At 36.5% G+C, this 16,197-nt stretch overlaps 2 protein-coding genes across 3 annotated transcripts; one reads left to right on the top strand and one right to left on the bottom strand.

Moving 5' to 3' along the window:
• Nucleotides 1–232: 232 nt before the first annotated feature.
• On the top strand, nt 233–11,598 carry LOC134755748 (UDP-glucosyltransferase 2-like). 2 transcript variants are annotated; one of them, XM_063692309.1, is made up of 9 exons: nt 233–361; nt 5,642–5,797; nt 6,868–6,955; nt 7,512–7,707; nt 8,490–8,687; nt 9,541–9,760; nt 9,977–10,196; nt 10,758–10,977; nt 11,280–11,598. In XM_063692309.1, the coding sequence occupies exons 2-9, from the start codon at nt 5,648–5,650 to the stop codon at nt 11,581–11,583; spliced, it is 1,596 nt and encodes a 531-aa protein (XP_063548379.1). In that variant the 5' UTR covers nt 233–361; nt 5,642–5,647; the 3' UTR covers nt 11,584–11,598. The 2 variants fall into 2 exon arrangements, with proteins under 2 accessions (XP_063548379.1, XP_063548388.1); XM_063692318.1 differs by having other exon boundaries at nt 251–262; nt 5,624–5,797.
• A 1,258-nt stretch (nt 11,599–12,856) lies between these two features.
• LOC134755796 (uncharacterized) lies at nt 12,857–15,794 on the bottom strand. The gene is made up of 2 exons (XM_063692405.1): nt 15,110–15,794; nt 12,857–14,777 (listed from the first exon to the last, which is right to left on the bottom strand). Exons 1-2 carry the CDS (start codon nt 15,539–15,541, stop codon nt 13,824–13,826), a joined length of 1,386 nt encoding a protein of 461 aa, XP_063548475.1. The 5' UTR covers nt 15,542–15,794; the 3' UTR covers nt 12,857–13,823.
• Between the last annotated feature and the right edge of the window lie 403 nt (nt 15,795–16,197).

Here is a 16,197-nt window from a genome sequence, read left to right as displayed (position 1 = left end):
TAGGGTGCTTATAGCTGGAATGTTTGTAGGATTTCTGCGTATATTATTGTCTGTAGATATAGAATATGATATTTATAAAAATCTGGCTATAATACGCAACCCTATCTTTACTGGGCTAGATAGATCCTTGTGTACTGACAACTGACCTTCGCAAATGAGTGCTCATTGAGTAAAGTGTCACTGTGTGCTGATTCAGTATCTGTTGCGTCTTGTTATGATATATGCTTGCCGGTGGCCCTTGTAGATTTGAAAATGGTTTATTGTTATTGTTATTATACATGGAGTCATAAGTAGTGTTAGTTAGTAATGTTTGTCTGCCTCCACTTTAAAATTGTGTCCAGTATTGTTTTTTTGAATTGAGGTGAGTAATAAATAACATTTCATTGGATTAGATGTACACAAATTAGATGCGTCAAGTGTTTATTTCAGCCAAGTGAGATAGTGGATGTGTCATATATTTTTTTCTTGAGATTGAATGTCTTTTAGAAAGGTAAGTCGGATCAATAGTTCGTCTGATTTTAGTTAAAAAGTATACAGTGATTGTAGCCGCCGTGCAGGTCTCGACGACAAGTAAAAAGACTTCGATTTGAAGTAAACGTGTAAAATATAGGTGCTGGTTACTTTACAAGGTACAGTTGACGTAAACGGTTAAAGGTGTAGAAGTGGTGGTAATAGTATGGAGGCTGATGCGAAAGTGATTTAGCTAATTTTGAATGTTAAAATGGTAGTCTAATAAATTTAGGTGCCTCTAATTGGCCGCGAACAGGTTATGTGGAGCGCTCCTATTGGTGCATTTAAATAAGCCTCCGCATAGTAAGCGAGCCCGACGGCTGCGTTTAGCTACTGCATTACAAATAAAAGGTTGCGTTCGCAACAGTGATACTCAGAAATATAAATAATGAAAGCAGTTTGTGAGTTTGTAAAAGTGTTTTGAGATTTGGGCAATTTTCTTTAAATTGTTATGGAGTAGAAACTTTATTTCATATTGCTGTAATCCCAGTAAAATAAGTAGGTATAAGGTCATGTGGGGTAAGAGAAACATAGTTTATTTTACTCGGGACAAGAGTAACAGTATGAGGATTCCCTACAAGTCTTACTCTTGCCCCAGTGTTTGTCTGACCCCATCTGACCTTTCCTACACCCGCAAACGTCTTATGACATATAATTAGTAGGTACTTCTTCTAATTCTCAAGATCGCTGTGATAGAAATTATCAACTACCGTAAAACTACCCAACTATACATAGTCCAATGATGCAACTATCATGCAACTATTAGATATGGTCTGCAAGTTCAAATACGCAACTAACAACAAAACTTCCGTGAGACACAGACATATTAAATATATTAATAACGGGTCACTCACGTATGAAACGCAACGCAAGCTCCTGATGATACTTCTCGGTACGGAGTAAAACATGTCGAGCGTTTTTCGACTTAAAATACGTGAGTGACCCGTTATTAATATATTTAATACGCAACTAGCTATGAATATCAACGTAAGTTTTGGGTTTGTCTGTTCTCCCGTTTATGATTTTTTTGCTTCTAAACTTAGTTCAAATAATAACTGAACCTGAACAACGAAATTAAAGTCCGTTTTGGACCATATTTGTTAGATTTTGGACTAGAGTTTTGTTTTACCGCGTGACCCAGCCAGCTGTAGCTGTTACAGCCATTTTCCGTATTCTCGTTATTTAAATTGTTAAACAGATTTTCCAAAAGCTGTTGTTATGCGAATGGTGCAGTTTTTATGCGTAGTGGGGCAGATATATTACGATGCCCCCCCCCCCCCCCCCCCCTCCGCGTCTAATTCACTTATTAGTAGAGTGATTCTTAAGGAAGGTTTAAGTTTTTATTTGTTTAGGTTTTGTGTAACCCGTGCGAAGCCGAGGCGAGTGAGTAACATTAAATTATCATAATTAATCAGTTTACATTTATATCATAAGAACATTATTAGGTTGGGCAAGTTACCGGTTGTTAAAATAAAAATTGGCCGGTTTTTATTTTAACAACCTGACTCGCGTTCCAAGGGTTCCGTACATTACACAATTTAAACAATGTACTTATTTTTTATGTGAAATGTGAGTTAAATGTCTTTAAAAACCCGTCGGGGTCGGATCAAAAACTAAGTAATTAAGTCCGACTCACGCTTGACTGCACATTTCTAATAGGTTTTCCTGTAATGTATAGGTATTTTTTTGGGGGAGTGGTCATTTTTTGCCTATTTTTAACCGACTTCAAGATTTCAAAAGGAGGAGGTTCTCAATTCGGTTGTGTTTTTTTTTTTTTTTTTTTTTTTTTAAATGTTTGTTACTCCATAACTCCGTCATTTCGGGAACGATTTTGAAAATTCTTTTTTTGATTGTAAGTATATACATACAGATTGGTCCCGTTTTGGTCAAAACGCAGTTCTGATGATGGGATCCATGAGGAATCGAGGGAACTCCTCAAATGTTAAAGGCATACATATAGTGATTTTAGTATTTTCATCAACAAATCAAGCATTTACATTTAAAAAGTGATATTTGATGAAGTGGAACTGCTGATGATGATCAGAACGGAACTCTTCAATGACGCATAGTTCACATTTGGCGATTTGTCCTCTTCGTTATGATTGGTAAGCAAGTTAGGTTTTCAAGACACATTTTTGTCAAGCTCGAGTTTTGATGATGGGATCCATGAGGAATCGAGAGAACTCCTCAAATGTGAAAGGCATACATATAGTGATTTTTGTATTTTCATCAACAAATCCAGCATTTCCATTTAAAAAAGTGACATTTGATGAAGTGCAGCTGCTGATGATGATCAGAAATATCAGAATGGAACTCTTTAACGACGCATAGTTCACGTTTGGCGATTTGTCCTCTTCGTTATGATTGGTAAGCAAGTTAGGTTTTCAAGACACATTTTTGTCAAGCTCGAGTTCTGATGATGGGATCCATGAGGAATCGAGGGAACTCCTCAAATGAGAAAGGCATACATATAGTGATTTTTGTATTTTCACCAACAAATCCAGCTTTTATTGATGAAGTGGAACTGCTGATGATGATCAGAATGGAACTCTTCAACGACACATAGTTCACGTTTGGCGATTTATTCTCTTCGTTATGCAACCAGACCCAAACTTGGACCTGGACTTTTTTTTGACCTGCGATCTTCACAGAACCGAACTGCTATCAGAAAAGTGGGTTAGGTTAGAACTGTGACCCTTACAGAAACGAAATGCTATCAGAACATTGGGTGGTTAGGTTAGAACTATGACCCTTACAGAAACGAAATGCTACTAGAAACGGGTGGTTTTACCTCATTTTAGTTAGGCAAAAGATGCTGTATTTTCTTGGAGTGCACCATCAACAATAAGTAACCTTTCAACGGCATCCCCCATTGAAGTCGGTTTTTTTTTCTTAAAAATTATCTTGAAAACTTCTAAACTGTTTATCCTAAAATTATAAAAAAAAATACATTTGAGATTCCCACAATGAGCTCTTCTATTTGACACGATATAGTTTGAAAAAAATATTTTTTTAATTTTCTCATTTATCCCCCAAAAGTGGCCCCCATGTTTAAAATTCATTTGTTTACGTTACATGTCCGTCTTTGGGTCATAAACTTACATATGTATACCAAATTTAAACTTAATTGGTCCAGTAGTTTCGGAGAAAATAGGCTGTGACAGACGGACAGACAGACCCTATAAGGTTGATCCTACAAGGGTTCCGTTTTTTCGTTTTGAGGTACGGAACCCTAAAAAAAAACTTCACATAGGCGGTTCCGAGACGATCAATTGCGATTGTCGATTTCATATTATGTATTATGATTATTTATGATTGACAGTTATCATCAAAGAATAAAATAAGTATACCTTCTATACAGGGTGTCCCAAGACTATGTGACATGAAGGGAAAGTACCTTAACCTTTCGTATGCTTACGCTTAGGAGCAGATCTGCTCCATATATATATTCAACTTAAACATGAAGTTGTCACGATTGCTATTTATATGGCAAATTTTTTGACATGCACATACGAAAGGTTAAATATCGTAGATATTTTGCTGAAAGAAGACTATGTTATTTTTACAAGTTAGTAATACTGCATCAAAGATTTTCTAAAAAATACTTGCTTCGTCTGGGAATCGAACGGACTTAAGTGCGAAAAAAAAAATCACCCGTACTTTTATGATGCCAATCGAAAGAATGGACAAAAAATTATAATTATTCTTAAGTAACATAGTAAAGTCAAAAGAAAGGAATAACGTAAAATGTTTGATTCCATTTTCAAGAATAATTATTGCCGACGACGACGTAAATAGCATTGATTATTCGCAAAAAAGTATCCACTTAATAAACGACTTCCTGGCATAGTTTTCCTTATTATAAGTGCACGTGCAGATAAAATGATAAAACTTAGTACCTATTTGAATGCATCCTCTGTATGCATATCTCTCATACTGAAGGCAAATTTAAAGGAAAAATAATGTTGTTCTTAAAATATTCAATTGACCTCGGCAGTTTCAAGTACTTTTGTTTTTAATTTGATTAAAATGATTAATTTGGTATACAAGATAGTATTAAAGTAGGTATAAGTACTTGCAGCTTCAGATTTTCTTTGGAATTGTTTTTCTTTTTAGCTTTGTTTATTTTTGTGTACAAAGTTGCCTGCTATAATGCTGCTGCTGTATAAGTCTGGTCATATTTTTGAAAAAATCGAATTCGACTGTCAAATCATATTACTTTTTGGCAACCAGGTTTTTTAACCTAATTTGACCCCGCTGAATCCGAATTTGCCGATTGCTCGATAGAAATCTTGACCGGAATTGAGATATTCAAGATGGCGGCCATTATTACCCACTAATGAGTTCTTGTATATGGAGACCCGTTTTTTTAAATAATAATTATTGCAAAAAATAACAGTAATAATAACGCGTATTTTCTGAAAGGTTGTACTAAACAATTTGTTCTAAAGAAATATATGTACATTATGTACCTACTTACCAATAATAAACCTACATTCCTTGTGTTTGACTTTCCTATATATAGTCAAAATGAAAAGTAGAGTATTTAACTCGGGTAAAAGTAACCATTTCACACTCGAACTTTTGGCGCTCTCACTTCGTTCGAGCGCCCAAATATCTCCGGTGGTTCGCTTGCTATTTACTCGGAATCAAAGTGAAACGTAGAGTGTATATAGGTATAACTAAGGCATAAACGTCCATTTTTGTCCTCGCTGCGCTCGGACCTATAAATTGACTCGGGTGCCTGCGAGTAATGCGGGTATTATTCTATTATTATGCAATAATAACATTTTGACAGATAAACAGTTTGTTCTAACAAAACATTTCATCTTTATGCTGGCCGTAATTTGCGGTTTTTGGACGCATCATAGAGGGACAATGATATGATATGTGTGTAGATAAATAAAATTAAAATTTAGTTTAAATCGTACACAGTACATAGTAAATACCTACATAGTATACATATGAGAACTATGAAACTGTTTAAATCAACATGACTATTCATTTAAGTAAGACAGCAAAGAGTCGCTGAAAATTTAAAGCTATAGGCACCGCTAACTATTGTATCTAACTGAAATTAATGTCGAATTAACTATATTAATTTTTTTATGAGTTTTGTTTTTCATTTCAGTTTAATATGGAAAAAATAACGTACCTGATTATATTAGCGACGCTTGTACAAGTATGTACTCCGTACAAAATTCTCGTGGTGTTTCCGTTGCCCGGCAAAAGTCACAATATTCTCGGACAGGCGATCGTCAGGCACCTCTTGAATGCAGGCCATGAGGTAGGTAACTTGTGCTCCTTTTATTTCACACCTAATATTTTCCTTAGGTTTTCCCCAGCCCGGGGGTGAGATGCGTAAATGCATTTACCCCTGCGTCAAAAAAGAAAAAAACCGGCCAAGTGCGAGTCGGACTCGCGTTCCAAGGGTTCCGTACATTACACAATTTAAACAATGTATTTTTATGTGAAATGTCTAAAAAACCCGTAGGGGTCGGATCAAAAACTAAGTAATTAAGTCCGACTCACGCTTGACTGTACATTTCTAATAGGTTTTCCGGTGATCTATAGGTAAAGATCTATTTTGTGTATTTTTTTCAAAATTTTTGACCTAGTAGTTTCGAAGATAAAGGGGGGGAATGGTCATTTTTTGCCTATTTTCTTGAATAACTTCTAAACTATTTGTCTTTAAATTATTAAAAAAATATACTTGAGATTCTCACAATGAGGTCTTTCATTTGATATGTAACACGATATAGTTTGACAAACTTTATTTTTTAATTTTCTCATTTACCCCCCAAAAGTGGCCCCCGTGTTTAAAATTAATTTGTTTACGTTACATGTCCATCTTTGGGTTACAAACTTACATATGTGTACCAAATTTCAACTTAATTGGTCCAGTAGTTTCGGAGAAAATAGGCTGTGACAGACGGACAGACAGACAGACAGACGGACAGACAGACCAGACGCACGAGTGATCCTATAAGGGTTCCGTTTTTTCCTTTTGAGGTACGGCGCTTTGACTGATCACTAAATTTTAAAACAATTTCATGGGATGTGCGATGTCGCCAAAAAACCGCGGACAGAACGAAAAATAAATATAGCGAAACTGGGGGCCTAACTTCTTAGTACAGTTGAAACGAAACGCTAAGATAAACCTAAATAATGTATGGAAATGATAGCGTTTCGATTCGTTTTCTGCAAACGATTGTCATCTCGGCTAGACCACAATCAGCCTTATCTTATTTGGGCAAAAACAGTTTCCTCGTAATTATATATGTTGGCTTTATTTATATGTAGGGTTTACAATACCTACGAGCAAATTTTCAATATAAATTACTTAATCCTTTTCAGGTCACATACGTTACACCATTTCCCACCGGTAAAACGACTGATAAGTACCATGAAGTCGATCTGAGCAAGAATTTGGAGAACCATAAAAGTAAGTAAGGTGCGTTGCGGTAAGATTGAACGGGGTTTTCATGAGGGGTAAGACAAAAAACGTCCTTATGCCGATGAAGCATTACGGGCGACTTTTTATCTTACCCCGCATGAAAAACCCGTTCAATCTTACCCCAACGCACCCTAGTATTTTTTTTTGTTAAAGAAAATGTGTGCGTAAAAACTCTCGTCTAAGAAAACCAGGCTAATATATATAGGTAAATACGTTATACATACCAGGAAAACACAAAAGTTGGGAGTCGGAAAATCAGTACTATATTTAGCTATACAATATTGAAGCTCATATTAGCGAACTATAAATTTAGGTACGACAATAATGAGTGGCAGAGGGCTGCAACCTCTGTCCTATACACATTTCGGCATTGGCCCAATAATAAAAGTTGTTCAGTATGGCCTATAAAGTCACTACGCAGAGTATGAACGGTGGTTAAAATTTCACCCTGTATTTATAGTATGCAGATTTGACATTTTACTTTTATTAGACTATGTAATGTATTATTTAAGTTGACAGTACACATAGGTTTTATTTATTTCAGCGAATGATGACTTATTTAACCTGAAGACAGTTATTGATAAGACGGGTAAACAAGAAATGTTGAGCCTGTTGCCACAGATGATAGAAATGTTAAAGATGAATCTAGAGAATGACAATCTGAAGAAGTTTCTCAGAGACACCACTCAGACCTTCGACGCCGTCATTTCAGAGTGGCTGTTCAGCGATACATATGGCGGGTAAGTGTGGCATACGGATAAGTGCGGCTGGCCTTCACATTGGGACCTGTTTACACATTTATTATTAACGAAATAAACGAAAACATAGAACATTTATTATTGTTTATTGCGAGTTCATACATTTGCTACTTGCTACTTGCATGTAATGGCAAATGTATAAACTCGCAATAAACACTAATAAATATGTAGGTAAATAAGCCCTAATGTGAAGGCCAGCCACACTTTACCTTACCCGTATTGACCCTTACCTTATTATTAATTAAAACAATCAGAAATGGAAGGAGTGTGAGTGAAGAGATGACAGGGTATACATATACATCCGTGCCTTTCTATCATCCATCAAATAAAAGACATGTCGCTCCATCCCAAGTTAACTGATTTTTTCCAGTTAATAGTGCCGTTGCAGCATATACATAGCCGTTGGGTAAACCGGAGCGAATTTGAAGACAGGACGGTGAGAATCGAGTTGTATGAATGCCCTTCTACTGTCAGTTAACCCTCGACACATACACTTATGGACAAATTTAGAGGAACACAAAAAAAATCATTATCAATTTTGAAATTAGTACCTTTTTTTGCGTTCCTCTAAATTTATCAATGAGTATATTTGTGACGTTTTCAAGTAAAAGGTACCACATTGTCGCTTACCATAAGGACGAAACTTGCTAGTATCTTTATACGAATAACCTGTCAGAGCGTCCCTATGGTAAGTGACAAAGTGGTACCTTTTGCTTGAAAGCGACACATTTTAAGATTTTTTAATGAACAATTTGTTTTTTCAGATTCGCCACTGTATACAATTGCCCATTAATCTGGTTCGCGTCCACCGAACCTCACTGGATGGTTTTGAAGCTGGTCCATGAGGTCTCAAACCCAGCATTCAACCCGAGCCTTATGTCCACATCGACACCACCGTTCTCTTTCGCAGAGCGAGCTACTAGCTTGATGGGCGTGTTTATGTTTACAGCTCTCAAATACTTGTAAGTTCATCTTTCTCCGTATGCCATGGATAATCAGGTTTTTGTAACAGAAAACCAGCCAAGTGCGAGTCGGACTCGCGTTCCAAGGGTTCCGTACATTACACAATTTAAACAATGTACTTTTTATGTGAAACGTGAGTGAAATGTCTTTAAAAAACCCGTAGGGGTCGGATCAAAAACTAAGTAATTAAGTCCGACACACGCTTGACTGCACATTTCTAATAGATTTTCCTGTAATCTATACGTTAAGATCTATTTTGTGTATTTTTTTCAACATTTTAGACCCAGTTGTTTCAGAGATAAAGGTGGAGGGGGGGGGGGGGAAATGGTCATTTTTTGCCTTTTTTTTAATAACTTCTATATTGTTTATCCTAAAATTATAAAAAATATATATTTGAGATTCAAACAATGAGCTCTTTCATTTGATATGTAACACGATTAGAGTTGTGCCGTTCCCGGTAACATTCCCCATTTTGTATGGGGAAATTTCTCGCTCGGTAACATTCCCCATACTAAATGGGTAATGTTACCGGGAACGGCACAACTCTAAACACGATATAGTTTGAATAACTTTATTTATTAATTTTCTCATTTACCAAAAGTGGCCCCCATGTTAAAAAATTTATTTGTTTACGTTACATGTCTATCTTTGGGTCACAAACTTACATACGTATACCAAATTTCAACTTAATTGGTCCAGTAGTTTCGGAGAAAATATGCTGTGACAGACGGACAGACAGACGCACGAGTGATCCTATAAGGGTTCCGTTCGGAATACGGATATCGGAGACTAATAAGGGATATCGGAGACGTGATTTTTTAGGAAAAAATAAAGTATTCCGTTTATTTTTAGCTACCTTGGCCCTGCTGAAAAAACAATATTTGAAGAATATTTTGGTCCATTCGTTCAAATGAGGGGAAGATCGCTGCCAGAGTACGAAGAAGTTCTACACAACGGTTCTTTGCTCCTGACTAACTCCCACTCTTCGCTGAGTCAGCCCGTGAGCGTGCCTCCGAACACCAAGGAAATTTCCGGATACCATATTGATCCTAACCCGAAACCTTTACCCGCTGTAAGTAACAATAATAAGACGAAAAGTACCAATCGCATCATTTTGGTTCGAATGCCATACACGATACACGCAATCGCTCTCTTAAATAACCACAGCCGCCGCTGAATTGCTCGATTGTTTAAATCTACGCCTTAAGAAGGTTTACTCGTACAAATTACGCTGAAACAGAAAATCACAGATGTTTTAGAATTCTAGTGATAATCGTTTTTTTTACAGGATCTAAAAAAACTTATGGATGAAGCTGAGCACGGCGTCATCTACTTCAGCATGGGAAGCAATGCCAAGAGCAAAGATTTTCCCGACGAACTAAAACAAGATTTTCTGAGAATGTTCGGTACTATGAAACAAACTGTACTCTGGAAGTTTGAAGAACAGCTTCCCAATTTGCCTAAAAATGTCCACATTTTGCAATGGGCGCCGCAACACAGTATCCTTGGTATATATAACATATTATTTAATTCACCTTTATATTTTTAATACTCTTCGGTTACCGCGATAGTTACTCATGAAATAAAACTATGAAAACGGATTATATCGCGTATATTGAATTTATACTACATCCCGACGTTACGAACCCTTTACAGCGTTCGAGGTCAACGGGTGACTGAAGGTGAAGAAAAGCTACAATGTGCAAATTTACCCACATACAAAAATAATGAATCATAATAAACCATAAACTTTAAGGCTGGTTGTACATGCAAAATACGCAAGATGAACAACACAAAAACAAACAAGAAAAAACAAACAATACAAAAATAAACAAGATTTAGTGTCAGTATTTGTTGCAGTTCAAGTTAAATGTCTTAATATATTTCTTACTTGTTTTACTTGTTTAAAATCGGTTCATAAGGCTAGTTATAGGTACAATACAACTATTTTCATAAAAATATATACGCGACAAAAAATTCAATATACGCGATAAAACCCGTTTTGAGTTTTATTTTACTTTATATATTTGTTATAATTAAGAAACAATGCACTAACCTTTTTGTTTCAGCCCATCCGAACTTGCGTCTCTTCCTTACGCACGGCGGTCTTCTGTCTACTACTGAAACTGTTTTCTTCGGGGTCCCAGCAGTAGTGATGCCGTATGGACTCGACCAACACCTCAATGCGGAGAGGGCTGTTAACAAAGGCTTTGCACTGAAAGTCGACCTCTCTTACGAAATGGCTGGTCACATGAAGCTAGCTATAGAGGAAATTCTGAGTAACCCCAAGTAAGTCAACAGCTTGATCGTTCTGTTATTTTTGAGTTAATTATTAAGTCGAACAGCTTTTTTTACTAAACGTGGGTGAATCACTGAAACACTATACAAAAAATAATAATATTAATAGAATTAAAGGTACTTTATAAAATAAAATATGAGTAAAACTAAGTATGTGAGTATAACTAAACGTAACTTAAAAAAATAACTAGAACCTATGCTTAATACCCGTTAATCTTTTGATTTCGATGTAAATTACTTGATACAAAGTTTGTTTTTAGTCATATTTCTTTTAACTATGATCTTTGTATTAGGTACACCGAAAGAGTGAAGCAGTTATCGCAGATTTACCACGACCGTCCAGTCCCCCCGGACAAGGAGTTGGTGCACTGGGTGGAGCACGTGGTGCGCACGCGCGGCGCGGCGCATCTGCGCTCCCCCGCACTGCTGCTGCCCTGGTACCAGAAGATATACCTCGATCTTCTAGCAGCAATTTTACTAGCATTGTTTGTCGTTAAATTAATATTGAAAAAGTTGTGGGGTATAGGAATTTTTTTTTTAAGAAAATTAGGATTAGTGAAATCGCCCTTTGTTAAGAACAAGAAAAAGACTAAGTAATAGTTCATTATAACCACTACTTAGACTTTTTCTTGTAACGTTGTTAATTAAAATTGAATTTAAAATGTTTTCTTTTTCATAAGTTTAAGTATAGTCGTTATTTTACAAGCTGGCCCTTACGGGTAACTCAAAAAAAGGTTCGGTCACTTTAACCCGTTATTGAATAGGTAATAAATTACAACTCCTATGGAAATTGCAATAAGATTCAAATGAAGTAATGGAAATAGTAGATTGTTAACCAAGGGTGGAAAGTGAACCATTACACGCGAGATATTTCGAGGCCACATATTTTGACTAAGGTATAGAGTTTGTGAAGTTAGGAGTTTGGCTCTACAAGAGATCTGATAACTGTTTAACAGTGCGAGCCTTATTATGGTTTCGTCTTGGCAACATTTTACACGAAAATGTTTTTGGTGGGATTAGGTATGACGATAGGTATACGCCAATGACTGAACCTTTTTTTTGCAGGTAGTACGTGCGGTTTTACTTACAATAGACAAACAGTTAGCCGTAAGGGCTATACCTAGTACCAACTGCAAACGCCTCCTTACGTTTTCGCGCTCCTCGATTGCAGGTAACTGATTATAAAATAAGCGTGTTGCCCAATTTGAAATATCGACACACTGGCTCCTTCCCACCTCACCAGAACCAATAATAAAGTAGGTGCGGCGGCTAAAGCGATCGAAAATGATTCAAAAATACAGGGGTCTCAGGCCCGTGGGGACCTAACACTCTGCAACTGTTCAAAGAGCTATCTAAATGACTCGCTTCACTGGCGACCGACGAGCTGACAGATTTCTACTTAGCATCGCAATACTTACTCGTATAGCGGGGATAGGTCCTTACTAGTTCAAACAAAGTTACGAAGTCAAAAATTGTGTTCTAAGCATTTCCCTCTATACCTTTTTTTGACCATTAATTGTCTGGCCTATCCTTGTTCCACGCTCACCCACGCTGCTGCTGCCCTGCCCTGAAGACACGTCTTAACATCTGGACAGTTATAATTTTAATTCTTATCTTTTGGCACGATCACCGTAGTTATAAATTCCACACAATTATCTCCTTTTACCAACTTCGTTATTTTTTCTAGACGAATAACTTTTCGCGAGACTGCAATGTAATTTGTACCTTAACTCCAGAGGGTTAGGGGTTAAATTATTTCCACACGTAGTGATTTATGAATCCATCGTAAAATTAATTGATAGACCACCTACGTGTCGATATAATTCATTTTAGGCAATCTCTACTGATAGTATTTAATAATAGACAAGAAAAAGTCTTAATTATTTACTAACAAAATAACATTTTTAATTTGACAGTTATTTAAAATATTATAATGCAATATGTAGTGCACTTAAATTTCCCGACTCATAGACTCCTACCACGCACGTAGTGATTGTCACTGCCTAGCCAAACATATCCCATAGAAGCGCCATACTTCAGTTAGTAAAGCCTGACCAAAAATATATGATCATTGTCAAGAGGGCGCTGTTATTCTCATGTATAGAGTATGATGTTGTTCAGTATAGTATGAAAAAATTAGAGGCTTGGCTTCTTTTTTACCTACCTTAGAAAATAATTAATTTTCCAACTCTGTTCTACCTAAGTACATATAAATAAGCAATCTTGTTCATCCTAAATCCTAATACATGAAAACAAAGGGTATGTACAGTTCAAGTGTAATCCTTAAAGGAGAAACTGAAATAGATTTCATAATCATATACTAAAGAAAGAGTAACCCAAGTCCTCAAGTGCCATGCTGGAGGTACAGTCACCTTCAGATATATCAGGGCGGCCGAGGTGCTCAAAAATATCTGAACACGCACCTAGTGCCATGACAATAGAGGCGTGTTCAGATATGTGTGAGCACCTTGGCCGCTCCGATATAGCTGATGGCGACTGTACCAAGGACTGCAGGGATTAGTCACTTTTACTTTAGACAACATTTCTTTTGAGTTTATAATTGATATTACATAGTAATGTGACTACTTAAAAAAAAAAACAAATCAAAACATTTAATATACAATACTTTGGTTCACCAGATGTCATTCTTTATTTAGTTCAAATTAGTAGTGTTATTACAAATAACAAATTGAAGATTCCTGCCTTTTCTTAAACCTACTTATAATAGTCTGATTCAGGGAAAGGAGTCTTGGTGCTTACACTGTGGAGTTTACAGTGTGAGAGTTCATCCCTGTAGACCACATTGTGGCAACCACCTAAGAGTTTCAAAGTATTACTTACTTATTGCAATAAATATTAACATTTTGAATATTACAATTGTTGAAGCGCACTAGGGTACTCATCATTTGCTGTAGATTGCCGGGTGCGCCTGGCACATTAATATTTACAATTTTATTGCTATTGTCTTCTAAGGGATTTTCAGTTGGATTCCTCACTTTATCTTCATCCTCAACTGAATCGTCAAAGTAGTCTTCTGATAAACTCGTGCCTGGAGTGTTCATACTTACATCAGTTTTCCTCTTGAAAAAACAATTCTGTATTTGACTCCATACTTCATCTTTGTTTTCCATTGAGTTCTCTGTAACATCTGTAGCTGTATTTGTAATATTTATATTTACATGTTCAATACTCTGGTTCTCAAAGGAATTCCGAAACTGATTTGGCTTTTGAATGTTATTCTCTGTTACATTGTTTGAGCGAGTTTCTGGTATAATTGTGCTAGGATCATTTTTGTTTACATTACTTTCGTTTGCAACCAAACTTGGCACTGAGTCATTTGTAGAGTCCTCCGGCTCCGATATAGGTATTGTTTTGTATCTAGCATGCCCTCGTAAAGGTAAAATATCCCCATCAGCGTCAACTAATATTGTTGCTGATGTCCTTCGAAAACAGTGTCCAGTGTACAATTCCGGATTACGAAGTCCTAAGAATTTGGCAATAGTTTTGCCTAGATTACCAAACTGGTTAATACCTACACTCATTGAGGTGTATTTGCCTGCATGGTAGTGTATGAAAAAGCTTGGGCTACAGCAGTGATCAGGTCGCAGGCTTATGTATTTTTTAACAAGTTCAAAATATTCACCAGTGACAGTGAACACTCGGTTAGTGTTTGATTTGGTGTTGTAAATCTTCACAAGAATTCTTGATCCACAAACTTCTACATCTGTGAACTGAAGTCTGTGCAATTCTTGACGCCGACAAGCTCCCACAATGCCAAATATCAAGGCGACCTGTAAATGTAACAAATAATTAATTAGTGACAATTGTTTTGTTTGGCTTTTTATTATCATTTAAAAATGACGAAGCCTGATGCGGATATCATCATTGGTTTGTTTGGGATGAAGCATGTTGCTGATTTGCAATTGTGACCACCTGACAAAGCCTGTGTTGTGGATATTTTATGTACAATTTGATTGCATGACATGAAACATTATAGGTAATTTTCTTTCACATTATTATATTCTATAATAGACTTCACAATAATATGATATTTATAGGTATTAATTAGTACATGTGTTAATATTTAAAACACAATAGGATAATGATAAAAATAACAGGTTACCTTAGCAGCAAGGTATTCATCATCATTTGCTTCTTTTAAGAACTTATTTATTTCATCAGGTGAAAACGTCTTGGATTTTTTCCCTGTATAGCCCTCTGCTTTACTTTTTATGAGAGCAATCACCTTAGAATATTTTGAGATGTCCACCTTATGATTTAGAACTAGAGTATTTTTTAGAATAGAGAAATTTGTTGACAAGGTAGAATATTTGAATTTGTCCGACATTTCTCGAAAGTATGCTAATATCACCTCTTCTTTGAAAGATTGTATATCGTTTGTTATTTTCCAGTTCATAAAATCTTGGTAAATTTTATCATATGCTTTTCTTGATCGTTCCGGTACCAGATAGACATCGTTCGCTGCTGATTCAGATACACCAGATGAAGCCACATCCATACTTTCATTATCAGAATTTGTGTCATACATTTTCATTAGCTTATTTTTGGAAAGTTTTAACAACAAATATTCCACACGTAAGTACACAAACTTTTCTACGGAGTTGTGTGTGTTAGAATTGTCATAATTATGCGAAGTTACTATCAATAAGTAATTTATTAAACATCAAACTATTTCACTAATAAAATTATGAAGAAGTAGTTTACTACGCCTACGCTTAGGAATTCTCAGCCTTTCTAAAATTTTATCGCCATCGACGACGGCTAGCTAGCCTACCGCTCTATTCACTTCACTCACTGATACTGTCACTACTGTCAGTGTCAAATTAAATGTGTCAATTCGGTTGTCTATGGTTTATATTCAGGGGGGTTCAGGGCTTTACAGATGTGACAAGGGCAAAGCTTAAAGCGCGCTCCAGACTACGCGGCGCGAAGCCATTGTGTATGACCATTGGCCGACTATTTTCGACAGATGGCTACTCCGTTTGGTTATATCCTCCTAGATTGCATTGCGTTAAGGCCCATCCACACTCGTGCGCGAATCGCGGCGCGCAGCCGCGAACGCGAGTGTGGTGTCTAGTTCGCTAATCAGCGAAATCGGCTACGCGCCGCGATTCGCGCACGAGTGTGGAAGGTCCTTAACGCAATGCAATCTAGGAGGATATAACCAAACGGAGTAGCCATCTGTCGAAA

Source organism: Cydia strobilella, chromosome 1 (genome assembly GCF_947568885.1).
Source record: "Cydia strobilella chromosome 1, ilCydStro3.1, whole genome shotgun sequence".
NCBI lineage: Eukaryota > Metazoa > Arthropoda > Insecta > Lepidoptera > Tortricidae > Cydia > Cydia strobilella.
This window is presented reverse-complemented; position numbering and strand designations above follow the sequence as displayed.